This window comes from Oncorhynchus mykiss, chromosome 25 (assembly GCF_013265735.2).
Source record: "Oncorhynchus mykiss isolate Arlee chromosome 25, USDA_OmykA_1.1, whole genome shotgun sequence".
NCBI lineage: Eukaryota > Metazoa > Chordata > Actinopteri > Salmoniformes > Salmonidae > Oncorhynchus > Oncorhynchus mykiss.
Window position 1 is genome coordinate 36920482 of NC_048589.1, and position 27437 is coordinate 36947918.

At 43.6% G+C, this 27437-nt stretch overlaps 1 protein-coding gene across 5 annotated transcripts in view; it reads right to left on the reverse strand.

Moving 5' to 3' along the window:
- LOC110504240 (metabotropic glutamate receptor 1-like) overlaps nt 1-27431 on the reverse strand; it is a 38454-nt gene extending 11023 nt beyond the window's left edge. For 2 of the 5 annotated variants that reach the window (XM_036962888.1, XM_036962892.1), the window contains exons 1-6: nt 27333-27431; nt 25641-26491; nt 16905-17154; nt 5858-6093; nt 5552-5560; nt 4959-4970 (exon numbers count right to left, since the gene is read on the reverse strand). In XM_036962888.1, coding sequence (XP_036818783.1) covers nt 4959-4970; nt 5552-5560; nt 5858-6093; nt 16905-17154; nt 25641-26370 — 1237 coding nt within the window. In that variant the 5' untranslated portion in view covers nt 26371-26491; nt 27333-27431. The remainder of the gene's footprint in view (nt 1-4958; nt 4971-5551; nt 5561-5857; nt 6094-16904; nt 17155-25640; nt 26492-27332) is intronic. The other 3 variants (XM_036962889.1, XM_036962890.1, XM_036962891.1) reach the window with 3 other exon arrangements.
- Nucleotides 27432-27437: the final 6 nt, after the last annotated feature.

The following is a 27437-nucleotide window of genomic DNA, read 5'->3' on the forward strand; positions in this document are numbered from 1 at the left end:
CTGTTCTGTTCTGTGCTGTGCTGTGCTGCTCTGTTCTGTTCTGTTCTGTTCTGCGCTGTGCTGTTCTGTTCTGCTCTGTTCTGTTCTGTTCTGTGCTGTTCTGTTCTGTTCTGTTCTGTGCTGCTCTGTTCTGTTCTGTGCTGTTCTGTTCTGTTCTGTTCTGTTCTGCGCTGTGCTGTTCTGTTCTGTTCTGTTCTGTTCTGCGCTGTGCTGTTCTGTTCTGTTCTGTTCTGTTCTGCGCTGTGCTGTTCTGTTCTGTTCTGTTCTGCGCTGTTCTGTTCTGTTCTGTTCTGTGCTGCTCTGTTCTGTGCTGTGCTGTTCTGTTCTGTTCTGTTCTGTTCTGCGCTGTGCTGTTCTGTGCTGTGCTGCTCTGTTCTGTTCTGTTCTGTTCTGTGCTGTTTTGCTCTGCGCTGCTCTGTTCTGTTCTGTTCTGCTCTGTTCTGTTCTGCTCTGTTCTGTGCTGTTCTGTTCTGTTCTGTTCTGTGCTGTGCTGTGCTGCTCTGTTCTGTTCTGTGCTGTTCTGTTCTGCTCTGCTCTGTTCTGTGCTGCTCTGTTCTGTTCTGTGCTGTTCTGTGCTGTTCTGCTCTGTTCTGTGCTGTTCTGTTCTGTTCTGTGCTGTGCTGTGCTGCTCTGTTCTGTTCTGTGCTGTTCTGTTCTGTTCTGTTCTGCGCTGTGCTGTTCTGTTCTGTTCTGCTCTGTTCTGTTCTGCTCTGTTCTGTGCTGTTCTGTTCTGTTCTGTTCTGTTCTGTGCTGTGCTGTGCTGTGCTGTGCTGCTCTGTTCTGTTCTGTGCTGTGCTGTTCTGTTCTGTTCTGCGCTGTGCTGTTCTGTTCTGTTCTGTTCTGTGCTGCTCTGTTCTGTTCTGTGCTGTTCTGTTCTGTTCTGTTCTGTTCTGTTCTGCGCTGTGCTGTTCTGTGCTATGCTGTGCTGCTCTGTTCTGTTCTGTTCTGTGCTGCTCTGTTCTGTTCTGTTCTGTTCTGCGCTGTGCTGTTCTGTTCTGCTCTGTTCTGTTCTGTTCTGTTCTGTTCTGCGCTGTGCTGTTCTGTTCTGTGCTGCTCTGTTCTGTTCTGTTCTGTTCTGTTCTGCGCTGTGCTGTTCTGTTCTGCTCTGTTCTGTTCTGTTCTGTTCTGCGCTGTTCTGTTCTGTTCTGTGCTGCTCTGTTCTGTTCTGTTCTGTTCTGCGCTGTGCTGTTCTGTTCTGCGCTGTGCTGTTCTGTTCTGTGCTGTGCTGTGCTGCTCTGTTCTGTTCTGTTCTGTGCTGCTCTGTTCTGTTCTGTTCTGTGCTGTGCTGTGCTGTGCTGTTTTGCTCTGCGCTGCTCTGTTCTGTTCTGTTCTGCTCTGTTCTGTGCTGTGCTGTTCTGTTCTGTTCTGTGCTGTGCTGCTCTGTTCTGTGCTGTTCTGCTCTGCGCTGCTCTGTTCTGCTCTGTTCTGCTCTGTTCTGTGCTGTTCTGTTCTGCTCTGTTCTGTTCTGTTCTGCTCTGTTCTGTTCTGTTCTGCTCTGTTCTGTGCTGTTCTGTTCTGTTCTGTGCTGTGCTGCTCTGTTCTGTTCTGTTCTGTGCTGTTCTGCTCTGCGCTGCTCTGTTCTGTTCTGTTCTGTGCTGTGCTGTGCTGTGCTGCTCTGTTCTGTGCTGTTCTGTTCTGTTCTGTTCTGTGCTGTTCTGCTCTGTTCTGTTCTGTTCTGTTCTGTGCTGTTCTGCTCTGCGCTGCTCTGTTCTGTTCTGTTCTGTTCTGTTCTGTGCTGTGCTGCTCTGTTCTGTGCTGTTCTGTTCTGTTCTGTTCTGTGCTGTGCTGTGCTGTGCTGCTCTGTTCTGTTCTGTTCTGTGCTGTTCTGCTCTGCGCTGCTCTGTTCTGCTCTGTTCTGCTCTGTTCTGTGCTGTTCTGTTCTGCTCTGTTCTGTTCTGTTCTGCTCTGTTCTGTGCTGTTCTGTTCTGTGCTGTTCTGTTCTGTTCTGTTCTGTGCTGTGCTGTTCTGTTCTGTGCTGTTCTATGCTGTTCTGTGCTGTTCTGTTCTGCTCTGTTCTGTTCTGTTCTGTTCTGTGCTGTTCTGTTCTGTGCTGTTCTATGCTGTTCTGTGCTGTTCTGTGCTGTTCTGTTCTGTGCTGTTCTGTGCTGTTCTGTTCTGTGCTGTTCTGTTCTGTGCTGTTCTGTGCTGTTCTGTGCTGTTCTGTGCTGCACTGTTCTGTGCTGTGCTGTGCTGCTCTGTTCTGTTCTGTGCTGTTCTGCTCTGCGCTGCTCTGTTCTGCTCTGTTCTGCTCTGTTCTGTGCTGTTCTGTTCTGCTCTGTGCTGTTCTGTTCTGTGCTGTTCTGTGCTGTTCTGTTCTGTGCTGTTCTGTTCTGTGCTGTTCTGTGCTGTTCTGTGCTGTTCTGTGCTGCACTGTTCTGTGCTGTGCTGTTCTGCGCTGTTCTGCTCTGTGCTGTGCTGTGCTGTTCTGTGCTGTGCTGTTCTGTTCTGTGCTGTGCTGTTCTGCGCTGTTCTGCTCTGTGCTGTGCTGTTCTGTTCTGTGCTGTGCTGTGCTGTTCTATGCTGTTCTGTGCTGTTCTGTGCTGTTCTGTTCTGTGCTGTTCTGTTCTGTGCTGTTCTGTGCTGTTCTGTGCTGTTCTGTTCTGTTCTGTTCTGCTCTGTGCTGTTCTGTTCTGTTCTGTGCTGTGCTGTTCTATGCTGTTCTCTGCTGTTCTGTGCTGTTCTGTTCTGTTCTGTGCTGTTCTATGCTGTTCTGTGCTGTTCTGTGCTGTTCTGTTCTGTGCTGTTCTGTGCTGTTCTGTTCTGTGCTGTTCTGTTCTGTGCTGTTCTGTGCTGTTCTGTGCTGTGCTGTTCTGTGCTGTGCTGTTCTGTGCTGCGCTGTTCTGTGCTGTGCTGTTCTGCGCTGTTCTGCTCTGTGCTGCTCTGTTCTGTGCTGTGCTGTGCTGTTCTATGCTGTTCTGTGCTGTTCTGTGCTGTTCTGTTCTGTGCTGTTCTGTTCTGTGCTGTTCTGTGCTGTTCTGTGCTGTTCTGTTCTGTTCTGTTCTGTGCTGTGCTGTTCTGTGCTGTTCTGTGCTATTCTGTTCTGTGCTGTTCTGTTCTGTGCTGTGCTGTTCTGTTCTGTGCTGTTCTGTGCTGTTCTGTTCTGTGCTGTTCTGTTCTGTGCTGTTCTGTGCTGTTCTGTGCTGTTCTGTTCTGTTCTGTTCTGTGCAGTGCTGTGCTGTTCTGTTCTGTGCTGTGCTGTGCTGTTCCATGCTGTTCTGTGCTGTTCTGTGCTGTTCTGTTCTGTTCTGTGCTGTTCTGTTCTGTACTGTGCTGTTGTATGCTGTTCTGTGCTGTTCTGTTCTGTGCTGTTCTGTTCTGTTCTGTTCTGTTCTGTGCTGTGCTGTTCTGTTCTGTTCTGTTCTGTTCTGTGCTGTTCTGTGCTGTTCTGTTCTGTTCTGTTCTGTTCTGTTCTGTTCTGTTCTGTTTTGTGCTGTTCTGTGGTTAGGGCATCAAAGGGCAGGCATTATATAATAGCATCAAAGCATTCCTGTTACCATGGAGCCACCAAAAGTTTTGTATTTGGAAGTCGCCCATTATGTAGAAATAATGGGGATATTATGATTAATTGACAGAGGAAGAAAATCTATTATTCTAATGTATTCCTTCCTCCCTCGATCCATTTGTATCCTTCGTTTGCCAGAAATACAGGGCTCGTGAATTACATCGTATTATGCCATATGTTAAAAGATGGAGACTGCAGGGTAAAATTTTGATGATTTACGAAAGGTATACTACTTGAATAGAACAATATATAATAGGTCCAGGGCCACCCTAATGGATTAACAAGCGTTAAAGCAAGCTAGAAGCAGTATAAGTAGCACATACCGTTGGTGATCTTATGCTACAATATCTCAATGTTAATAACAGTCCCCGGTACAGAAAGTGATCAACATTAAGCATCAAATAAACAATTGTGTTCATTTAAATTTGTAAATCCAACAGTTATGCAGCGATTGCTCGGTTTTCAGGTGTGTTTGTTTGTAGTCGTGCTTGTGTTCTTTTTTTAAAATCAATCAGCTCACTGAGTGATACAAGTACTAACAAATACACCAACGATAGATTGGATAGGGTTGTAGTGGATAGTGGCAGGCAGAGTGAGAGTTATATTCGGACAAGGTGTACCTGGTGATGCCCGACTTAGAATGAGTCCTTGAGTTTGACCCTTACTTACTTCACTAACTTTTCACTCTTGATAAAGTAGACATGCATACAGATAATCACTTCTATTTCACTCTTTAAGTATATCAGCTGTTGACCATGTTTTGGTTAATATAAGATAATAGTAATTACAATATATGCCATTTAACAGACACTGTTATCCAAAGCAACTGACGGTCATGCATGCATACATTTAACGTATGGGTTGTCCCGGGAAACGACCCTAATATCTTGGCGTTACAAGCCTCATGCTCTACCAACTGAACAACTTAACATCTTTCTTTGTCCTCATCTCATCCTACTGATAAATCTTGTAATGTCATGAAACCTACTACTTAAGTGTGTGTACTGTATGTATACACTGGCGTCCATTCTAACACCACGGTGTCTTAACGTATTGGGCCGAGGTCCATATAGGATCATGCAGCATGTGGTTCTACAAGGCAGACCAGCCAGCTGGCATCTCATCGAATGCTTTCAAATGTTATTGGGCTATGTTTTATACAGCAATCTCAAAACCAGTTGTTGTGATCTCACTGCAATGCATAAAACCACCCCAATAGCCTTATATAGTAGAGGTCAACAGATATACATTGGTAGGGTTGAATTTCAGGGTTGCTATGACTCTGTTTTGGTCTCCATGCAGCCTAGGAAAAACTGTCTAAACCACAAAGGGCAATAACTTCCCATCAAACAAATCCTAGAGTTGTCTCTTGATTAATCACAATATCCGTGGACCTCTATGTATATTGCCAGAGTGACGTGCTTTACGAGATCATTCAGATAAAATACACACTCACCATCTTGGAGCTCTATGCAAAGAAACAATAGATGTGACTCAACAGCAAACTATAACTCTGTCTCTGATTATCACACATGATCAATATCCCTCTCATACATAGGAAGTAGAGAAACGTAGGGCTTGATTTGTGAAATGAGGTGTAAGAGGAGTCTTTCTTGTCAAAACAAGATGGATATAGATTGGAAAAAAAACATCAACAGCAGATTGACCAAGGGAACAGGACATGTAAAAGAGAAATGTAAATCCATGCTAAATATTCAACAACAAAAAAATCTATACTGTTGCATGCCGTGTATATATACGTTTACCTTCAATGCATTGTTTTTGTCAACAAAAAGAAGTCATTTCTATAGAACTCATGACTAGATTTGCTAAGCTATTGTCCCCGACTCGACAAGCTTGGGTTAAAAAAAAGTAAACGTACAGCTAGCTCAAAAGGAATATAAGAGCGTGACAACAACAAAAACATTTTGAAAACATGCTTTCTGAGCATTGTTTCAAGTGATCAATATAGCTTTAGCTAATCAAATTCATCTTGATTATAAAAAATAATAATTGTGAGATCAAATGTGCCATGATAATTCCATTTACCTAGATCATCTTTGGTTGGCCAGGAGAATGTTTCAGAAAAAAAAAAAAAAAAAAAACAGTATTATTGTATGGCTCCAGTAGATGCACAGAAACGTTCACCCTAAACTACTCATAATAGAAGAAATATATATCGTTCGAGTTTCATGAAGCTTCTAGACTTTTGAAACAAAAATACCAAAATGATATCAAATCTAAAAATCTTAATGCAGTTATTAGTTGAGACAACATCAAGTATACCATGTTAGTTAACAATGTAAGTCATCAAACCCTTCTGAAGAAACCATTATTATACTCTATCATATCTACCTGAGCAGTTTTTCATGTAGTTCATGTTCTCCAGCGGGTGCCCTGGGATGCGGCACTGGAACCTGTGCTGCCAAAACTCAGGAAACCACGGGTTCCTGGTGTTGGTGTGGAGGCGGAGCTTCAGGAAGTAATCATCAAAAGACGTCACCTCCTCCGACTGCAGCTTCACAGTGATCCCGCCCACAGCCTCCTGTTCATAGCCCTCAACCACCTCATCTCTGTCTGCCCAGCCATCACTGTGGAGAGAGACACAGTAGCTTTGTAGTAACATCACTGTTAGGACTACTCTTTACCACCCTTAAATGGATGGTCCTTTAGAGCGTTTCAATGGCATCCTAAAAAATAAGTTTGGAACGGTTTTACATAAATCTGTCAGGGACTGAGACAAAAGGTTTTTGTTTGCCTACATCGAAGAGACAGACGTCGTAGAGTCTGAGGGATGTGGCAAGACAGCATCTTCAAGCGTCACAACAAAAGCTGAAGCTATGGTGTGACAAAACCGCAAGAGAAAGAGAACTGAAGTCTGGGTGTTACTACTCTTACCTTCTGGGACAAGTAAAGTGCTTGCCAAGTGGCAAGGGCCTCAAAAGTGGTCAGCAAGACAGGACCAATATAAACTATGAGATTCTCTGTCTAGGAAAACTGTGTCCCAAACAAAGAATATTGCAGAGAGTATCAGAAGTAAAGTTAATTAATATAGTCTCTGTGTTGCGTGCACTCATGTCATAGCTTAGGGAGGAGAGATGAGCGTGCGCTCCAGGACACAAAAACATCACAGTAACATCATCACAGCTTCTTGCTCAAAGACTTCCACCACCTTACTATGCCCAGCCATCACTATAGGGGCCAGGACAGCTGAATCAGTATCATACAGATGCAGGATCTTAATTTGAGCCAGTTGCTACAGCAGTAAAATAATCCTGCAGCAGCAGGAAATGTGAATTATTATGTGGAGTATAACTAATGGACATTGTTGTAGGGTATGATAGATTTTTGTTAGGGAAAATCAAGTCTGAAATTTCAAAGTGGAAATTACAAACTTTAGGAGCCTTTTAAAAACTCAAGTTTTCATTTCCTAAATTCTTAGCAAGCAAAGAGTGATCAAATTAAGATCTCACATCTGTTTATACTTCGAATGACACTCCTTGCAGTCTTGCCAGGGGAATATGCTAATGTTACAAAAATGAAACAATTGAATGAATGTCCTCCTCCCTTCTCCAGCATGGCAACATCACCAGCATATAGCCATCTGTTTCACAGCACTACACACACACTATGTGCCAAGAACTTGCTGCTCTGACGTCAGCACATAGAAGTCATCACACAAACCATAGCAGGAACAAAACACACTCGACGAGGCCAAATCACTTTGATGTGGGACACAGAATTGTTGTATTGTCTAACCTTTACATAGATGGAAGGAACCCTATATACCCAAATCAAAGACAATGACAAATGTAATGTCAGCATTCAAGGAAAAAGCCCTGGTTCCTTGTCTCCTAGAGGGACCACACACACATGTAGTGTGCAAAAAATGGATACTCTACTCTACTGTACTCTTCTATACTCTACTGTGCTCTACTGTAGTCTACTCTAATTTACTCTACTCTACTCTCCGCTACTGTACTGTGCTCTACTTTAGTCTACTCTACTGTACTTTACTATACTCTACTCTACAGTACTCTGCAGTACTGTACTGTACTGTACTCTACAGTACTCTACAGTACTGTACTGTATTGTACGCTACTCTCCTGTACTCTATTGTACTGTACTTTAATCTACTCTACTGTACTGTACTCTATTGTACTGTACTGTACTCTACTCAACTGTACAGTACTCTACTATACTGTATTGTATTCTACTCTAATGTATTCTACTATACTGTACTGTACTCTAATCTACACTCTACTCTACTGTATTGTACTCTAATCTACTGCACTCTACTGTACTGTAATCTATTATACTCTAGAGCAGTGGTTCCCAAACTGTCCCGTAACATTCAAACATTCAACCTCCAGCTGCGTACCCCCTCTAGCACCAGGGGCAGCGCACTCTCAAATGTTGTTTTTTTGCCATCATTGTAAACCTGCCACACACACAGTACACTGTGCAATACATTTATTAAACATAAGAATCAGTGTGAGTTGTTGTCACAACTGGCAAGTGGGAAGTGACAAAGAGCTATTATAGGACAAGGGCACAAATAATAATACTAATCAATCATTTAGCTCTTTATTTAACCATCTTACATATAGAACCTTATTTGTTAATCGAAAACTGTGAATAACTCACCACAGGTTAATGAGAAGGGTGTGACATAACTGCAATGTTGGGTTGTATTGGAGAGAGTCTCAGTCTTAAATCATTTTCCACACACAGCCTGTGTCTGTATTTAGTTTTCATGCCAGTGAGGGCCGAGAGTCCACTGTCACATAGGTACATGGTTGCAAAGGGCATCAGTGTCTTAACAGCGCAATTTGCCAAGGCAGGATACTCTGAGCTCAGCTCAATCCAGAAATATGGCAATTCAATTTTCACAGAACAGCTTGTTGCAATTCCGATGAGGCTCTCCTGTTCAGATATCGGTAAGTGGACTGGAGGCAGGGCATGAAAGGGATAATGAATCCAGTTGTTTGTCTCATCCGTTTCAGGAAAGTACCTGTGTAATTGCGCACCCAACTCACTCAGGAGCTTCACTATATCACATTTGACATTGTCTGTAAGCTTGAGTTCATTTGCACACACAAAAATCATACAATGATGGAAAGACCTGTGTGTTGTCCTTGTTAATGCAGACAGAGAAGAGCTCCAACTTATTTTTATTTATTTATTTAACTAGGCAAGTCAGTTAAAAAAAAATCTTATTTTCAATGACCACCTAGGAACAGTGGGTTAACTGTTAAGGGGCAGAACAACAGAATTGTACCTTGTCAGCTCAGGGGTTTGAACTTGCAACCTTCTGGTTATTAGTCCACCACTCTAACCACTAGGCTACCCTACCCATAGCTTCAATTTTATCCGCACATTGAATATAGTTGCGGAGCGTCCCTGTAATCCTAGATTCAGGTCATTCAGGTGAGAAAAAATATCACCCAGGTAGGCCAGTCGTGTTAGAAATTCGTCATCATGTAAGCTGTCAGACAAGTGAAAATTACGGTCACTAAAGAAAACTTTAAGCTCGTCTCTCAATTAAACATTTTTTTTTGTCAATACTTTGCCCCTTGATAACCAGCTGTATGTTGTAAAAGCGTTACATGGTCGCTGCCAATATCGTTGCATAGTGCAGAAAATACACAAGAGTTTAGGGGCCTTGCTCCCTGTCATAGGTTTTGCGCCATCAGTACAGATACCAACATGAGCAGCAGCTACGTTTGGCTACATACGGACCGTTAGTGGAATTTCTGCGAGAGAGGAACAGTTAATGTGATTGAATGTTCATTATTTGACTAGGCTACCTGTATTTGACATTGTGTTGTTATTTAAATGTGAATCATATTAATTATTATTTGATGTAGCCCTGCGGCTTTGAGGATACCCCAGTTTGGGAATACCTGCTCCAGAGTACTCTACTCTACTGTACTGTACTGTACACTACTATACTGTACTCTACTGTACTGTGCTCTACTGCACTCTACTCTACTTTACTTTACTCTACCCTACTCTACTGCACTGTACTCTACTGTACTGTACTCTACTGCACTCTACTCTACTCTACTTTACTCTACCCTACTCTACTGCACTGTACTGTACTGTACTGTACTCTACTCTACTGCACTGTACTGTACTATACTATACTATTCTCTACTGTACTCTACTCGACTGTACTCTACTCGACTGTACTCTACTCTACTGTAATCTATTGTACTATACTCTACTGTACTCTAATGCACTCTAGTGTACTCTATTGTACTGTACTTTACTCCACAGTATTGTCCTGTACATTACTCTACTCTACTGTAATTTACTCTAATCTGCTCTAATATACTGTACTGTACTGTACTCTACTGAACTCTACTGTAAAGTACTCTACTGTGATGTGCTCTACTATACTGTACTCCACTCGACTGTACTGTACTGTACTCTACTCAACTGCACTCTACTCAACTGTACTGTGCTCTACTCAACTGTACAGTGCTTTACTCTACTGTACTGTATTGTACTCTACTATACTGTACTATACTATCCTATACTCGACTGTACTGTACTCTACTGTTCTGTGCTGTACTCTACTGTACTCTACTGTACTCTACTCTGCTGTACTCTACTGCACTCTACTACACTGTACTCGACTCTACTTAAATGTACTGTACTCTACTGTACTCTACTCTGCTGTACTGTATTGTACTGTACTCTACTGTACTGTACACTACTGTACTGTACTGTACTCTACTCTACTGTACTGTACACTACTCTACTGTACTGTACTCTACTGTACTGTACTGTACTGTATTGTACTGTACTCTACTCTACTGTACTGTACTGTACTGTATTGTACTGTACTCTACTCTACTGTACTGTACTGTACTGTATTGTACTGTACTCTACTCTACTGTACTGTACTGTACTGTATTGTACTATACTGTACTGTACACTACTGTACTGTACTGTACTCTACTCTACTGTACTGTACACTACTCTACTGTACTGTACTCTACTGTACTGTACTGTACTGTACTGTATTGTACTGTACTCTACTCTACTGTACTGTACTGTACTGTATTGTACTGTACTCTACTCTACTCTACTGTACTGTACTGTACTGTATTGTACTGTACTCTACTCTACTGTACTGCACTGCACTGTACTGTACTTTGGATAAAAGCCTCTGCAACAGTAAGTGGCATATCCACTGCATGAATGACAACACGCCTTTCCTCTCATTCTCCACACAGCTTACTGCACTGCTCTGCAAAACAATCTTTTTTCAGTTGCAAGTCTCCTTGACCCAGAAAGAAGGGATGGTCATCACCAGCCTCCTCAATCATCTAGATCTGTGTAATTCAAAGTCGGGTCACAATCCCAGGTAACTGCAGTAGGGGTTGCCACTTTTATTTGACTAAATGTATTCAATGCTTTTCATTTTGATAAAAGATTTTAATGGAAGGAATTCAAGGTTATTTGTTAATGTACAAATTTACATTTTAAAGTTGTGTCATTAGATTTGGTGTGGGGTGGGGTCGTGCAGTGTGGTGTGGGGTGGGGTCGTGCAGTGTGGTGTGGGGTGGGGTCGTGCAGCGTGGTGTGGGGTGGGGTCGTGCAGCGTGGTGTGGGGGGGGGTCGTACAGCGTGGTGTGGGGGGGGTCGTGCAGCGTGGTGTGGGGTGGGGTCGTGCAGCGTGGTGTGGGGTGGGGTCGTGCAGCGTGGTGTGGGGTGGGGTCGTGCAGCGTGGTGTGGGGTGGGGTCGTGCAGCGTGGTGTGGGGTGGGGTCGTGCAGCGTGGTGTGGGGTGGGGTCGTGCAGCGTGGTGTGGGGGGGGTCGTGCAGCGTGGTGTGGGGGGGGGGGTCGTGCAGCGTGGTGTGGGGGGGGTCGTGCAGCGTGGTGTGGGGGGGGGTCGTGCAGCGTGGTGTGGGGTGGGGTCATGCAGTGTGGTGTGGGGTGGAGTCGTGCAGCGTGGTGTGGGGTGGGGTCGTGCAGCGTGGTGTGGGGTGGGGTCGTGCAGCGTGGTGTGGGGTGGGGTCGTGCAGCGTGGTGTGGGGGGGGGTCGTACAGCGTGGTGTGGGGGGGGTCGTGCAGCGTGGTGTGGGGTGGGGTCGTGCAGCGTGGTGTGGGGTGGGGTCGTGCAGCGTGGTGTGGGGTGGGGTCGTGCAGCGTGGTGTGGGGTGGGGTCGTGCAGCGTGGTGTGGGGGGGGGTCGTGCAGCGTGGTGTGGGGGGGGGGTCGTGCAGCGTGGTGTGGGGGGGGTCGTGCAGCGTGGTGTGGGGGGGGGTCGTGCAGCGTGGGGTGGGGTCGTGCAGCATGGTGTGGGGTGGGGTCGTGCGTCTAGCTTGTACAATGCCTTGCGGAAGTATTCACCCCCTTGGCGTTTTTCATATTTTGTTGCATTACAACCTGTAATTTAAATGGATTTTTATTTGAATTTCATGTAATGGACATACACAAAATAATCCAAATTGGTGAAGTGAAATTAAATAAAATCACATATTTCAAAGAATTATACAAAAAAAAAACGAAAATGTGGTGTGTGCATATGTATTCACCCCCTTTGATATGAAGCCCCTAAATAAGATCTGGTGCAACCAATTACCTTCAGTCACATAATTAATTAAATAAAGTCCACCTGTGTGCAATCTAAGTGTCATATGATCTGTCACATGATCTCAGTATATATACACAGGTTCTGAAAGGCCCCAGAGTCTGCAACACCACTAAACAAGGGGCACCACCAAGCAAGTGGCACCATGAAGACCAAGGAGCTCTCCAAACAGGTAAGGGACAAAGTTGTGTAGAAGTACAGATCAGGGTTGGGTTATAAAAAAATATCCAAAACTTTGAACATCCCACGGAGCACCATTAAATCCAGTATTAAAACATTGAAAGAAAATGGCACCACAACAAACCTGCCAAGAGAGGGCTGCCCACCTAAACTCACGAACCAGGCAAGGAGGGCATTAATCAGAGAGGCAACAAAGAGAAAAACACTTTTGGTGTTTGCCAAAAGGCATGTGTCAGACTCCCCAAACAAATGGAAGAAGGTACTCTGGTCAGATGAGACTAAAATGTAGCTTTTTGGCCATCAAGAAAAACGCTATGTCTGGCACAAACCCAACACCTCTCATCATCGGCAGGGACTGGGAAACTGGGCAGAATTGAAAGGAATGATGGATGGCACTAAATACAGGGAAATTCTTAAGGGAAACCTGTTTCAGTCTTCCACAGATTTGAGACTGGGACAGAGGTTCACCTTCCAGCAGGACAATGACCCTAAGCATACTGCACTCGAATGGTTTAAGGGGAAACATTTAAATGTCTTGGAATGGCCTAGTCAAAGCCCAGACCTCATTCCAATTGAGAATCTGTGGTATGACTTAAATAATGCTGTACACCAGCAGGAACCCGTCCAACTTGAAGGAGCTGGAGCAGTTTTGCCTTGAAGAATGGGCAAAAATCCCAGTGGCTAGATGTGCCAAGCTTATAGAGACATACCCCAAGATACTTGCAGCTGTAATAGCTGCAAAAGATGGCTCTACAAAGTATTGAGTTTGGTGGGGTGAATAGTTATGCATGGTCAAGTTTTCAGTTTTTTTGTCTTATTTCTTGTTTGTCTCACATTTTTTTTTATTTTGCATCCTCAAAGTGGTATGCATGTTGTGTAAATTAAATGACACAAACCCCCCAAAATCTATTTAAATTCCAGGTTGTAAGGCAACAAAACCCCACCATTCTGTACTAACTAATTTTTATTCAGACATATGGAACAACACAAATAAATAATCATAACATTTAAAACTATATAAATATAAAAACATATACAAACATAAGACTCATAAATATCAAAAAGAAGTAACAAAGACCAATAGAAACAAATTGTAGCATATAAATTCAAATAAAAAAAGATAATTTAATTATTACACTATTACCCTATTAATAACAAAAAAACACACAAATCAAACTAAATTGCACACATCCGACATCACACAAATACACACATAGAATAACACACTTATAAAGAAGCGAACCTGATTATTACACTACTGCACTTCAAACAGGAAACACACAAACTAAATTGCACAACTAATTGCATTAGTACTGTACAAAATTTGAGGTGCGCTATTTGATAGATTCCCCCGCTCCCCCTACCTCGGGCTTCCAGTCAACCTACCCCAGCCCCCTCCCCGTCTCGTACTTCTGAGTGGGAGACCTTCCCAGGCAGTAGCCTGCCTAACTCACAGACTGGAATCATGGCGCCGACTCCAACAAGGTTAATTGACCCACAGTCCCACACGGTGACATGATATCATTGACGCCACGTGCAAATGAGCGATAGAAAACCGGTCGCGCAAATGTCACCATTCGGAATATTTTTATTTAATTTTTGGGTGCGGCCGCCCATGCCGTCCCCGGCTGCTGCCCATGTCACCTATGCCTAAATCTGCCACTGGGGTCGTGAGTTATTCTTCGGAAAACAAATGAGGTCCCCAGAATACCACTGATCTAGATGGACCCAATCTTCCACACAGCCCAGGATGGATGGATGGTCACCACCAACCACTTACTGCACTGCTCTGCAAAACAATCTTTTTTCAGTTGCAAGTCTCCTTGACCCAGAAAGAAACAGCCACACCAATTCCATGTCCTATTCATCCTTCACAGAGACGTCACAAGCTGCATAACTCAACTACAGAGAACTATATCTGATTTATACGACTTACTTTGTTTGTATTTCTGTCTTTTGATGAGGAACTGTCCAAACCGTTTTCCAGGGTTAGCCTGAATGGTCCAACTGTATTGCTATCTTGTGAAAGGAAACGACTACCTGTAAGAACATCTGAGACCAGGCTATTTCAGGGCAGTTTGAGCTGTTAGCTTGAGCTTCACTACTCCTGTCAGGTATTCATGCTAGCTAGCTCCATCCTCAATGGATAGATACAGTCGAACTACAGTGAGGGAATGTCTTCCAGCTGATATGTGCTTTGATGCTCAGTAGTCCTCACCACTGGGCTCTGTGCTGGAGATGCTACCCCACATTACCCCAGTCTCCCACTGAGTCTGTGATCTGACAGGGGGTGAGGGAGCTGTCCCATATTACCCAAGCCTCCCCAGTTTGCCTGTGACCTGACAGGAGAGAGAGAGAGAGAGAGACAGAGAGAGAGAGAGAGGGAGAAAGAAAGAGAGAGAGAGAGGGAGAGAGAGAAAGAGACGGAGAGAGAGAGCGAGAGGGAGAGAGAGAAAGAGATGGAGAGAGAGAGAGCGAGTGAGAGAGAGAGAGAGCGAGTGAGAGAGAGCGAGTGTGAGAGAGAGAGAGACGGAGAGAGAGAGAGCGAGGAAGAGAGAGAGAGAGGGAGAGACGGAGAGAGAGAGAGAGAGAGAGAGAGAGGGTGAAAGAAAGAGAAAGAGAGAGAGAGAGACGGAGAGAGCGAGGGAGAGAGAGAGAGACGGCGAGGGAGAGAGAGAGAGACAGAGAGGGAGAGCGAGAGAGAGAGCGAGGGAGAGAGGAAGAGAGAGAGAGAGAGAGACTCACTGTCTAACCATGCATTATTCAGGGGTGTGAGTGTGAATCAAAGCTTTTTTCTTCTTTCAGAAGGAACTCCACTACTGCTAGAATAATAATAATTATTATTGTGTTCCAGTATAAACTCTGAGTAAACCATGGGGGCCTTAGTATGAAATATCAAAGATACAAACAGCAACATATTATTTTGAACAATCCTCAAGAGTCATGATAATAATTTTGTGTTTCCATATGATGAAAATGAGGTCAATCACTCCACAAAATGGAGTAAGGTAAGAACAGCAAATACAGTGCATTGGGAAAGTATTCAGACCCCTTGACTTTTTACACATTTTGTTACATTACAGCCTTATTATGAAATGGATGAAAAAACTAAAAAAATCTCATCAATCTACACACAATACCCCATAATGACAAATCGAAAACAAGTTTTTAGAATGTTCGCAAAGTAATAAATATATAAAACAGCAATACTTGATTTACATAAGTATTCAGACCCTTTGCTATGAGACTCGAAATTGAGCTGAGGTGCATCCTGTTTCCATTGATCCTCCTTCAGATGTCTCTACAACTTGATTGGAGTCCACCTGTGGTAAATGTAATTGATTGTACATGATTTGGAAAGGCACACACCCACAGTTGACAGCACATGTCAGAGCAAAAACCAAGCCATGAGGTTGAAGGAATTGTCTGTAGAACACTGAGACAAGATTGTGTCGAGGCACAGATCTGGGGAAGAGTCCTAAAAATGTTCTGCAGCATTGAAGGTCCACAGTGGCCTCTGTCATTCTTAAATGGAAGAAGTTTGGAACCACCAAGACTCTTCCTAGAGCTGGCCACCTGGACAAACTGAGCAATCAGGGGAGAAGGGCCTTGTTCAGGGAGGTGACCAAGAACCCGATGGTCACTTTGACAGATCTCCAGAGTTCCTCTGTGTAGATGGAAGAACCTTCCAGAAGGACAAACATCTCTCCAGCACAGACGGGCCAGACAGAAGCCACTCCTCAGTAAAAGGCACATGAGAGCCTGCTTGCAGTTTGCCAAAAAACACCTAAATGACTCTCAGACCTTAAGAAACAAGATTCTCTGGTCTGATGAAACAAAGGTTGAACTCTTTGGCCTGAATGCCAAGTGTCACGATTGAGGGAAAGATCAACGAAGCAAAGTACAGAGAGATCCTTGATGAAAACCTCCTCCAGAGCGCTCAGGACCTCAGACTGGGACAAAGGTTCACAGTCCAACAGGACAACAACCCTAAGCACACTGCCAAGTTGCTGGATGTCCTTGAGTGGTCCAGCCAGAGCCCGGACTTGAATCCGATGGAACATCTTTGGAGAGACCTGATAATAGCTGTGCAGTGACGCTCCCCATCCAACCTCAAAGAGTCTGAGAGGATCTGCAGAGAAGAATGGAAGAAACTCCACACATACAAGTGTGCCAAACTTGTGGCGTCATACCCAAGAAGACTCGAGGCTGTAATTGTTGCCAAAGATGCTTCAACAAAGTACTGAGTAAAGGGTCTGAATACTTATGTAAATGTGATATTTCCATTTTGTATTTGTAATAAATGTGCAAACATTTCTAAAATATTTTTTTTGCTTTCTCATTATGGAGTATTATGTGTACATTGATGAAGGGGAAAAACGGTTTAATGTATTTTAGAATAAGGCTGTAAAAAAGTCAAGGAGTCTGAATACTTTCCCAATGCACTGTATGTAATTCTGGGGCCTAATGTATCAAGCTTCCCCCCCGTCCCCCAAAATGTATCCTAGATCAACACTCCTACTTTGAAACTTTGAAAATATTCCATTTAACCCATTCCTGAGACTAATAACGATTATGTACAATGATCAATGTTCTGTGGGGACCAACAGTTTACCTGCCGATGAGAAGGAACTCCCCTGCCACTCCAAGTCGTCTCATAGCCATGAGGAGCCCACGGACCGTCATGCCCTCACAGAAGCAGACGACCACCCGGGCCTTGGGCAGACGTTCTCTCAGCTTCCTCAGCAGCCTGTCAAAGTGCTTCTCCCCTGCATTGCTGTAGATCTTGTCTGAATGGGCGATACACAGCCCCTCCTGAGAGGCCAGATCCTTAAAGGCTTCCATACCACTCTCTCCATAGTTACCTGGGGAAATAATCAGCATTAACAAGCAAAACACAATTATATCATGGTTTTAAAGTTGAACACATTTTAAAATACAATATTATTTAAAAGGTTGACTCAAAATTCTACATTCCGAAGAAGTTTAAGACACTTCGTATTATAACTTTACCTGTAATTTTTGCCAACAAGCCAAACACAACAGCACTGCAACCCATATCTAGTGGCTGGCTGCATTTCAACCTTTCAGTCTGCTTGTTATCACTCTATTTCAGAGACGGAAGTGCCATGTCACTGTATCTCACTGTATTTAATAATAATAATAATAATAAAGAATACTAATCATTCTGCTCATCGGTCTGACAAATAACGAAGGTGCACCAGAACAGAAACGTAATTGAGTTTTAATCAGTTCATCACCAAGTCTCCCTCACTGCAGAAAGATCAGAGGTCTGTTTCCTGCATCCCAAATGGCACCCTATTCCCTTTAAAGTGCACTACTTTTGACCCGGGCCCATAGGGATAGTGCACTGCTTTTGATCAGGGCCCATAGGGCTCTGGTCAAAAGTAGTGCACTGTGTAGGGAATATTCTGCAATAGGATGCACACTGTGACTATGAGGAACGTTCATATGCACATCAGGCAGGCAGTTATGACCCTGATGTCATTCAGACATCTCATCACCTGGAACTGGAATCTTAATCACTGTATAATAATCTACAGACCAGCAAAGATTTGTCTAACTAACCCAAGATAGACCACAGCATGTCATTTCCAATGGGAGTAAATTAATCCCAGTTGGAACAACAAGCAAGGAGATTGGCAGAGCCAAGCACGAGCTAGTGAGATCCTGTTGGTGCATTTGAGCATTTATTTGTACATTTCCATTAGGGAACACCTACTCTGTGAAGTGCAGCGTGTGCAAAACTCAATTCACCCTTGAACTCCTTCTAAACAACGTAACTTTTTGAAACTTTGGCAAAGGCTAAAGTCTACAAAACGCAGTCCACTCTGTGTGTTACATATTCTAGTTTTGGAAACAGAAAACTGTATGGAGATCAAATGTTTAATTGATGAGAAAATTAGCTGAACATCGGACAAAATCCATCTCGCACCATCTTCTCCCACTGCTAGCCACTGGGCTTCCTCTCATCACCATATTTGGTAGTGAGAGGAAACGCCAACCGGATGCTTCACGTTTATACGTCTGGTGAAATATCTACCGTCAGCCAGCCAGGAGCTGCCAGAGTCGTCAGCCAGCCAGGAGCTGCCAGAGCCGTCAACCAGTCTGAGCTACCTCTCAGTCCTGAGCTACCTCTGTCTGTGTTTGTTCGCCACACGGTACTGGGTTTGTTCGCCACACGGTAGTGTTTTGTTTTTGTTCACGTTTATTGTTTTGTATTTGTGTTCATGTTGAGTTTTTCATGTTAAAACCATGGACACTTACCACGCCGCATCTTGGTCCGATCCTTGCTACACCTCTTCAGAGGAAGAGGAGGAAAACATTTACAGATAGTGAATATGGAGTACTGGGGTGTGGTTGTGAATAGTGAGCAGTTGCTTGTGGTAGTGAATAGTGAACAGCGGGTTGTGGTAGTGACTAGTGAGCAGTGGGTTGTGATTGTGGATAGTGAGTAGTGAGTAGTGGGTTGTGGTAATGAATAGAGAGTAGTGGGTTGTGGTAGTGAATAATGAATAGTAGGTTGTGGAAGTGAATAGTGAGTAGTGGGGGGTTGTAGTGAGTAGTGGGTTGTGGTAGCAAATAGTGAATGGTGAGTAGTGGGTTGTGGTTGTGGTAGTGAATAGGGAACAGTGGGTTGTAGTAGTGAATAATGGGTAGTAGTTTGCACTAGTGAATAGAGAGTAGTGGGTTGTGGTAGTGAATAGTGAGTAGTGGGTTGTGGTAGTGAGTAGTGAGCAGTGGGTTGTGGTAGCGAATAGTGAGTAGTGGGTTGTGGTTGTGAATAGTGAGTAGTGGGTTGTGGTAGTGAATAATGCATAGCAGGTTGTGGAAGTGAATAGTGAGTAGTGGGGTGTTGTAGTGAGTAGTGGGTTGTGGTAGTGAATAATGAATAGTGTGTAGTGGGTTGTGGTAGTGAATAGTGAATAGTGAGCAGTGGGACGTGGTAGCAAATAGTGAATGGTGAGTAGTGGGTTGTGGTTGTGGTAGTGAATAGGGAACAGTGGGTTGTAGTAGTGAATAGTGGGTAGTAGTTTGCAGTAGTGAATAGTGAGCAGTGGGTTGTGGTGGTGGATAGTAAGTAGTGAGTAGTGGGTTGTGGTAGTGAATAGGGAACAGTGGGTTGTAGTAGTGAATAGCGGGTAGTAGTTTGCAGTAGTGAATAGTGAGTAGTGGGTTGTGGTAGTGAATAATGCATAGCAGGTTGTGGAAGTGAATAGTGAGTAGTGGGGTGTTGTAGTGAGTAGTGGGTTGTGGTAGTGAATAATGAATGGTGAGTAGAGGGTTGTGGTGGTGAATAGTGAGTAGTGGGTTGTGATAGTGAATAGGGAGTTGTGGGTTGTGGTTGTGAATAGTGCATAGTGGGATGTGGTAGTGAAAAGTGACCTGTGGGTTGTGGTAGTAAATAGTGTGCAGTGGGACGTGGTATTGAATAGTGAGCAGGGAGTTGTGGTAGTGAAAAGTGAGTTTTGGGTAGTGAAACGTGAGTAGTGAATAGTGGGTAGTGAATAGTGGGTTGTGGTAGTGAATAGTGAGCAGTGGATTGTGGTAGTGAATAGTGAGCAGTGGGTTGTGGTAGTGAATAGTGAATAGTGGATTGTGAATAGGGAGTAGTGGGTAGTGAATAGTGAGTAGTGGGTTGTGATAGTAAATAGTGAGCAGTGGATTGTGGTAATGTATAGTGAGAGGCGGGTTGCGGTAGTGAATAGTGAATAGCGGGTAGTGAGTATTGAGTAGTGGGTTGTGGTAGTGAATAGTGAGTAGTGGGTTGTGGTAGTGAATAGTGAGTAGTGGGTTGCGATTGTGAACAGTAAATAGTGAGTAGTGGGTAGTGAAAAGTAAGTAGTGGGTATTGAATAGGGAATAGTGAGTAGTGAATATTGAGTAGTAGGTTGTGGTAGTAAAATAGTGAGCAGTGGGTTGTGCTAGTGAATAGTGAGCAGTGGGTTGTTGTATTGAATAGTGAGTAGTGGGTTGTGGTAGTGAATAGTGAATAGTGGGTTATGGTTGTGAATAATGCGTATTTGGTTAAGGTAGTGAATAGTGAGTAGTGGGTTGTGGTAGTGAATAATGTGCAATGGGTTGTGGTAGTGAATAGTGAGCAGTGGGTTGTGGTAGTGAATAGTGAGTAGTAGGTTGTGATAGTGAATATGGAGTTGTGGGTTGTGGTGGTGAATAGTGCATAGTGGGATGCGGCAGTGAAAAGTGAGTTGTGGGTTGTGTAAGTTAATAGTGTGTAGTGGGTTGTGGTAGTGAAAAGTGAGTAGTGGGTTGTGGTAGTGAATAGTGAGCAGTGGGTTGTTGTATTGAATAGTGAGTAGTGGGTTGTGGTAGTGAATAGTGAATAGTGGGTTATGGTTGTGAATAATGCGTATTTGGTTAAGGTAGTGAATAGTGAGTAGTGGGTTGTGGTAGTGAATAATGTGCAATGGGTTGTGGTAGTGAATAGTGAGCAGTGGGTTGTGGTAGTGAATAGTGAGTAGTAGGTTGTGATAGTGAATATGGAGTTGTGGGTTGTGGTGGTGAATAGTGAATAGTGGGATGCGGCAGTGAAAAGTGAGTTGTGGGTTGTGTAAGTGAATAGTGTGTAGTGGGTTGTGGTAGTGAAAAGTGAGTAGTGGGTTGTGGTAGTGAATAGTGAGTAGTGGGTTGCGATTGTGAACAGTAAATAGTGAGTAGTGGGTAGTGAAAAGTAAGTAGTGGGTATTGAATAGGGAATAGTGAGTAGTGAATATTGAGTAGTAGGTTGTGGTAGTAAAATAGTGAGCAGTGGGTTGTGCTAGTGAATAGTGAGCAGTGGGTTGTTGTATTGAATAGTGAGTAGTGGGTTGTGGTAGTGAATAGTGAATAGTGGGTTATGGTTGTGAATAATGCGTATTTGGTTAAGGTAGTGAATAGTGAGTAGTGGGTTGTGGTAGTGAATAATGTGCAATGGGTTGTGGTAGTGAATAGTGAATAGTGAGCAGTGGGTTGTGGTAGTGAATAGTGAGTAGTAGGTTGTGATAGTGAATATGGAGTTGTGGGTTGTGGTGGTGAATAGTGCATAGTGGGATGCGGCAGTGAAAAGTGAGTTGTGGGTTGTGTAAGTGAATAGTGTGTAGTGGGTTGTGGTAGTGAAAAGTGAGTAGTGGGTTGTGGTAGTGAATCGTGAGCAGTGGGTTGTGGTACTGAATAGTGAGCAGGGGGTTGTGGTAGTGAAAAGTGAGTTTTGGGTAGTGAAATGTGAGTAGTCAATAGTGGCTAGTGAATAGTGGGTTGTTGTAGTGAATAGTGAGCAGTGGATTGTGGTAGTGAATAGTGAGCAGTGGGCTGTGATTGGGAATAGTGAGTAGTGGGTTATGGTAGTGAATAGTGAGTAGTGGGTTGTTTTAGCGAATAGTGAATAGTGAGTCGTGGGTTGTGATTGGGAATAGTGAGTAGTGGGTTGTGATAGTGAATAGTGAGTAGTGGGTTGTTTTAGCGAATAGTGAATAGTGGGTTGTGGTTGTGAATAGTGAGTAGTCAGTTGTGGTAGTTAATTATGAGCAGTGAGTTGTGGTAATGAATAGTGAGTTGTGGGTGGTGAAAAGTTAGTAGTGGGTTGTGAATAGTGAGTAGTGGATTGTGGTCGTGAAAATTGAGTAGCGGGTTGCGGCAGTGAATAGTGAATAGCAACTGTAAATCAACTGTATCAACTGTAAATCAACTCTATCAACTGTAAATCAATTGTAAATTTCAGTGTTCCTCAAGGTTCCGTTTTAGGACCACTATTGTTTTCACTATATATTTTTACCTCTTGGGGATGTCATTTGAAAACATAATGTTAACTTTCACTGCTATGAAGATGACACACAGCTGTACATTTCAATGAAACCTCCTGTGTGTCCTGTGTGAATTTAAGTATGCTCTCTCTAATTCTCTCTTTCTCTCTTTCTTTCTCTCTCTTGGAGGACCTGAGCCCTATGACCATGCCTCAGGACTACCTGGCATGATCACTCCTTGCTGTGCCCAGTCCACCTGGCCGTGCTGCTGCTCCAGTTTCAACTGTTCTGCCTGTGGCTATAGAACCCTGACCTGTTCACCGGACGTGCTACCTGTCCCAGACCTGCTGTTTTCAACTCTCTAGAGACAGCAGGAGCGGTAGAGATACTCTTAAGGATCGGCAATGGAAAGCCAACTGACATTTACTCCTGAGGTGCTGACTTGCTGCACCCTCGACAACTACTCTGATTATTATTATTTGACCATGCTGGTCATTTATGAACATTTGAACATCTTGGCCATGTTCTGTTATAATCTCCACCCGGCACAGCCAGAAGAGGACTGGCCACACCTCATAGCCTGGTTCTTCTCTAGGTTTCTTCCTAGGTTTTGGCGTTTCTAGGGAATTTTTCCTAACCACCGTGCTTCTACACCTGCATTGCTTGCTGTTTTGGGTTTTAGGCTGGGTTTCTGTACAGCACTTTGAGATATCAGCTGATGTAAGAAGGGCTATATAAATACATTTGATTTGATTTGAATAGCTGGTAGTGAATAGTGAGTAGTGGGTTGTGGTAGTGAATTGTGAGTAGTGGGTTGTGGTAGCAAATAGAGAATAGTGAATAGTGGGTTGCGGTAGTGAATAGTGAGTAGTAGGTTGTGTTAGTGAATAGTGAGCAGTGGGTTGTGGTAATGAATAGTGAGTAGTGGGTAGTAAAAAGTGGGTAGTGAGTAGTGGGTAGTGGGTAGTGAATAGTGAGTAGTGGGTTGTGAATAGTGAGTAGTGGGTTGTGAATAGTGAGTAGTGGGTAGTGAATAGTGAGTAGTGAGTAGTGGGTAGTGAATAGTGAGTAGGGGGTTGTGGTAGTGAATAGTGAGCAGTGGGCTGTTGTAGTGAATAGTGTGTAGTGGGTTGTGGTGGTGAATAGTGAGTACTGGGTTGTGGTAGTGAATAGTATGTAGTGGGTTGTGGCAGTGAATATTGAGCATTTGGTTGTGGCAGTGAATAGTGAGTAGTGGGTTGAGTTAGTGAACAGTGAGCAGTGGGTTGTGGTAGTGAATAGGGAGTTGTGGGTTGTGGTAGCAAATAGAGAATAGTGAATAGTGGGTTGCGGTAGTGAATAGTGAGTAGTAGGTTGTGTTAGTGAATAGTGAGCAGTGGGTTGTGGTAATGAATAGTGAGTAGTGGGTAGTGAGTAGTGAGTAGTGGGTAGTGAATAGTGAGTAGTGGGTTGTGAATAGTGAGTAGTGGGTTGTGAATAGTGAGTAGTGGGTAGTGAATAGTGAGTAGTGAGTAGTGGGTAGTGAATAGTGAGCAGTGGGCTGTTGTAGTGAATAGTGTGTAGTGGGTTGTGGTGGTGAATAGTGAGTACTGGGTTGTGGTAGTGAATAGTATGTAGTGGGTTGTGGCAGTGAATATTGAGCATTTGGTTGTGGCAGTGAATAGTGAGTACTGGGTTGTGGTAGTGAATAGTGAGTAGTGGGTTGAGTTAGTGAACAGTGAGCAGTGGGTTGTGGTAGTGAATAGGGAGTTGTGGGTTGTGGTAGCAATTAGTGAGTAGTGGGTTGTGGTTTTGAATAATTAATAGTGGGTTGTGGTTGTGAATAGTGAACAGTTGGTTGCGTTATCGAATAGTGAGTAGTGGGTTGTGGCGGTGAATAGTGAGTAGTGGGTTATGGTAGTGAATAGTGAGCAGTGGGTTGTGGCGGTGAATAGTGAGTAGTGGGTTGTGGTAGTGAATAGTGAGTGTTGGGTTGTGGTAGTGAATAGTGAATAGTGAATAGTGGGTTGTGGTAATGAATAGTGAGTAGTGGGTTGTGGTGGTGAATAGTGCGTAGTGGGTGGAGGTAGTGAATAATGAGCAGTGGGTTGTGGCAGCGAACAGTGAGTATTGGGTTGTGGTAATGAAGAGTGAGTAGTGGGTTGTGGTGGTGAATAGTGCGTAGTGGGTGGAGGTAGTGAATAATGAGCAGTGGGTTGTGGCAGCGAACAGTGAGTAGTGAGTAGTGGGTTGTGGTAGCAAATAGTGAATAGTAAGTAGTGGGTTGTGGTTCTGAATAGTGAGCAGTGGGTTGTGGTAGTGAATAGTGAACAGTGGTTTGCGGTGGTGAATAGTGAGTAGTAGGTTGCAGTAGTGAATAGTGAGCAGTAGGTTGCGGTAGTGAATATTGAGTATTGGGTTCTGGTAGTGAATTTTTTTGTAGTGGATTGTGGTAGTGAATTGTGAGCAGTGGGTTGCTGTAGTAAATAGCACACATGAATTTCTAAACAGAAATTGATAAACCAACAAAACAAGATGATATCTTTGTGTATGTACATCAACACAAATAATTATATGGAATGCCGTCATGTTCAAGCTTCTAAGGTAGTATTGTTTATTGATTTTTTTTGTAGTCATGATTGCTTTTTGAACTACTTCAAGTATGGAAAATAATAACAATCTGTTGCTTTCAGCATTGCTGGATCCATTCAAATGGAACATAAGGAAAACCAATGTGTCCATGTGTATACCCATCTGATAGTGGGTTGATATAGCTTTGATATTTGATATAGCTTGTGTAAAAATGCTAATTAATAGTTGAGTTCATGGACATGGACTGATATGACTGACCATTGACACTGACTGACAGTACAGAACCTCATAGATCCAAGCCTGTCATAATCATGTGCCAAACTCAAACTACACACCGGCTATTCGCTCCTACCTAACCTACAGTTGAATCCAAACATTTTGCTACCTTTACTGCTCTGAGACTTCTCTCCACACCCAATTAAGCCCCTCAAACACTGCTGGCTAGGCCAGGGTTGAGGAACCTTGAAGGGCTAGGATTGTTGCCCACTCAAATCTGTAGCAACCACAGAATTTGACCATGAGAAAGTGGCTTCTCTTTAATGGCTTGTACCTGTCAAGGATTCCTTGTGAATTGTAGGCCAGAGGGCTGAGGAAGGCCTGGAGGAACAAGCACAGGCTATTAACTTTGGTGGATGATGTTGACCCCTCTCCTTTTTTGACCTATGATTATGAATTATGAATAACCGGAGGTTGGGGGCACCTTAATTGGGGAGGACCGGCTCGTGGTAATGACTGGAGCGGATTCAGTGGAATGGTATCAAATACATCAAAGATGTGGTTTCCAGGTGTTTGATGCCGTTCCATTTGCTCCGCGATTGTTATGAGCCGTTTTCCCCTCAAGCATCTTCCTGTGTTATGACTGATCATAATCAATTGGATAGAATGTGAATATTCACAGTTCAATCCCCAACACAACTTTATCAAAAGTGTTTTTGAATAGGCATTGATGGCCAGTAGGCAACATGCAGGCCAATTACTTCTTGGATTAGAAACTTAACATGGAAAGTGAAGTGTCTTACCCTCTGTATGGACTGCTGACACATAGGTCCAGTTATAGCGTTTGACAATGTCCAAGATGGCTCTGGCTTGGAGAGTGTCAGAGGGCACAACCCTAAGGAAATACTTGAAGAGCGTTTTGTCACTCAGATCTATGCTGGTCGCAGAATACGCTATCTGAGGGATGTTAAACAGCTGCAGGAGGTTTTGGACCTGGATAGCCACTGAGCTGGATCCAGGTCCAATGACACCTGCTATGGGTTTCTTGGTAGTGGGCGGTTGGCTTGCAGGCGTCCCATCAATGCACCACTGTCTGGATGTACCATCTTTGTTGTCGTCATCCCGGATCGAGATGAGAGAGTCTCTAATGAACTCAATACTCTGCTCCAGAGCCACCGAGGAGTGCCAGCAGGAGTCCCTGATCTCGCACCCCAGAGTGATGTTGGGTAGAAGGTTCGGGTCTGAGTTGATTCTGTCCAAGGTGTGGAACATCGCTTCTACTCGTTGGATTCCGTACTGTTCCCGAACCTCCCCGCATTTCCTCTCCGCTACCTGCTCTGTTGATGGTTGGTGGTGGACCGAGAACAGCGCACCGATTATAATGTCCCCGTCCATTCTGGCCACCGAGCGGGACCCAGCAGCTTTAGAAACCACCGACCTCTCAAATATGTTACTGGGGGAGACGAACGCATCATACACTAGAATAAGGAAATACAAAAACCTAATAGCATTCAGGTAAACCATATTCCACATGGTGTCAACAGTCTTGGGGATATAATCATGTCCGCTTGGCCATTGGGGAGAGCTGAGGATCCAAGTTTAATTGAAGATCCATCATCTCCTTACCATCCCTCTTTCACTGATGTCTTTCCTGCTGATGAGAGACGTGTTCATTTAAGTTTGATACAAGTGATACAAGTTTTGCAACAAGTTTTTCAACAAGTGATGATAAACAGCTGTGTTGCCAATCTATCTTTGGCAACTCTTTTAATAGGCTACACAACTTCGCAATTAAGCAAAGGCAAATATAGTTATAGGCAGAAGCCAATCTGACATTCAATCTTGAATAATTCAAGTACTAATAGTCTACAGTAATGTAAAACCATTTGATACATTACTGTCATTTAGCAGACGCTCTTATCCAGAGCTGCGGACAGTCAGAAACGACGTTGAACGCCTTTCATAATCTATAGCCTACAGTAAAAACCGCCTACAGGAGGCTGATTAAAAGTTGATTTGTGCGATGGTTGGTTTGCGCGGCTGGTTTCAGTCCCTTGGATAGCGCTAAATTCTGACTTGACCGTTGGGCTCACAATAATTTGCCCACCCACGATGAGATTGTGTTTAGGTACATAAAATGGTGCTTTAAATTGTGCTTAAATGTTCCATTGAAATGACCAATCATTAATCAGATCTCATATAATTTACCATTATATTATTTATATATCGACATTGTCAACATCTAATTAACATTCCAATTGATAATCACCTACAAACGGTTTAGGTAAAATAGGGTATTTAATAGTGTTTCACTTTTTTTCCAGAACATTTGTAAATGAAATGCCGTAGGCTAGTAATCAAATAACTAAAGCAATGCTTACCATCATTGCTATTCACATGAGGAGCCATCTCCTCCATTCATGTTATATTGCACCTTTTGCATTCGCTATAGCCTAAAATACCTTAGATATCATAACGTTAGAGCGTGTACATACCTGCACCCGCTGCCTCGGGAACATTGCGTATCTCCTTGTCTCCTGAACCTCTCAGTTTGGAGCCCAAGTTTAATAAGCCTCTGCAGCGCAAATACAGTATTTTTT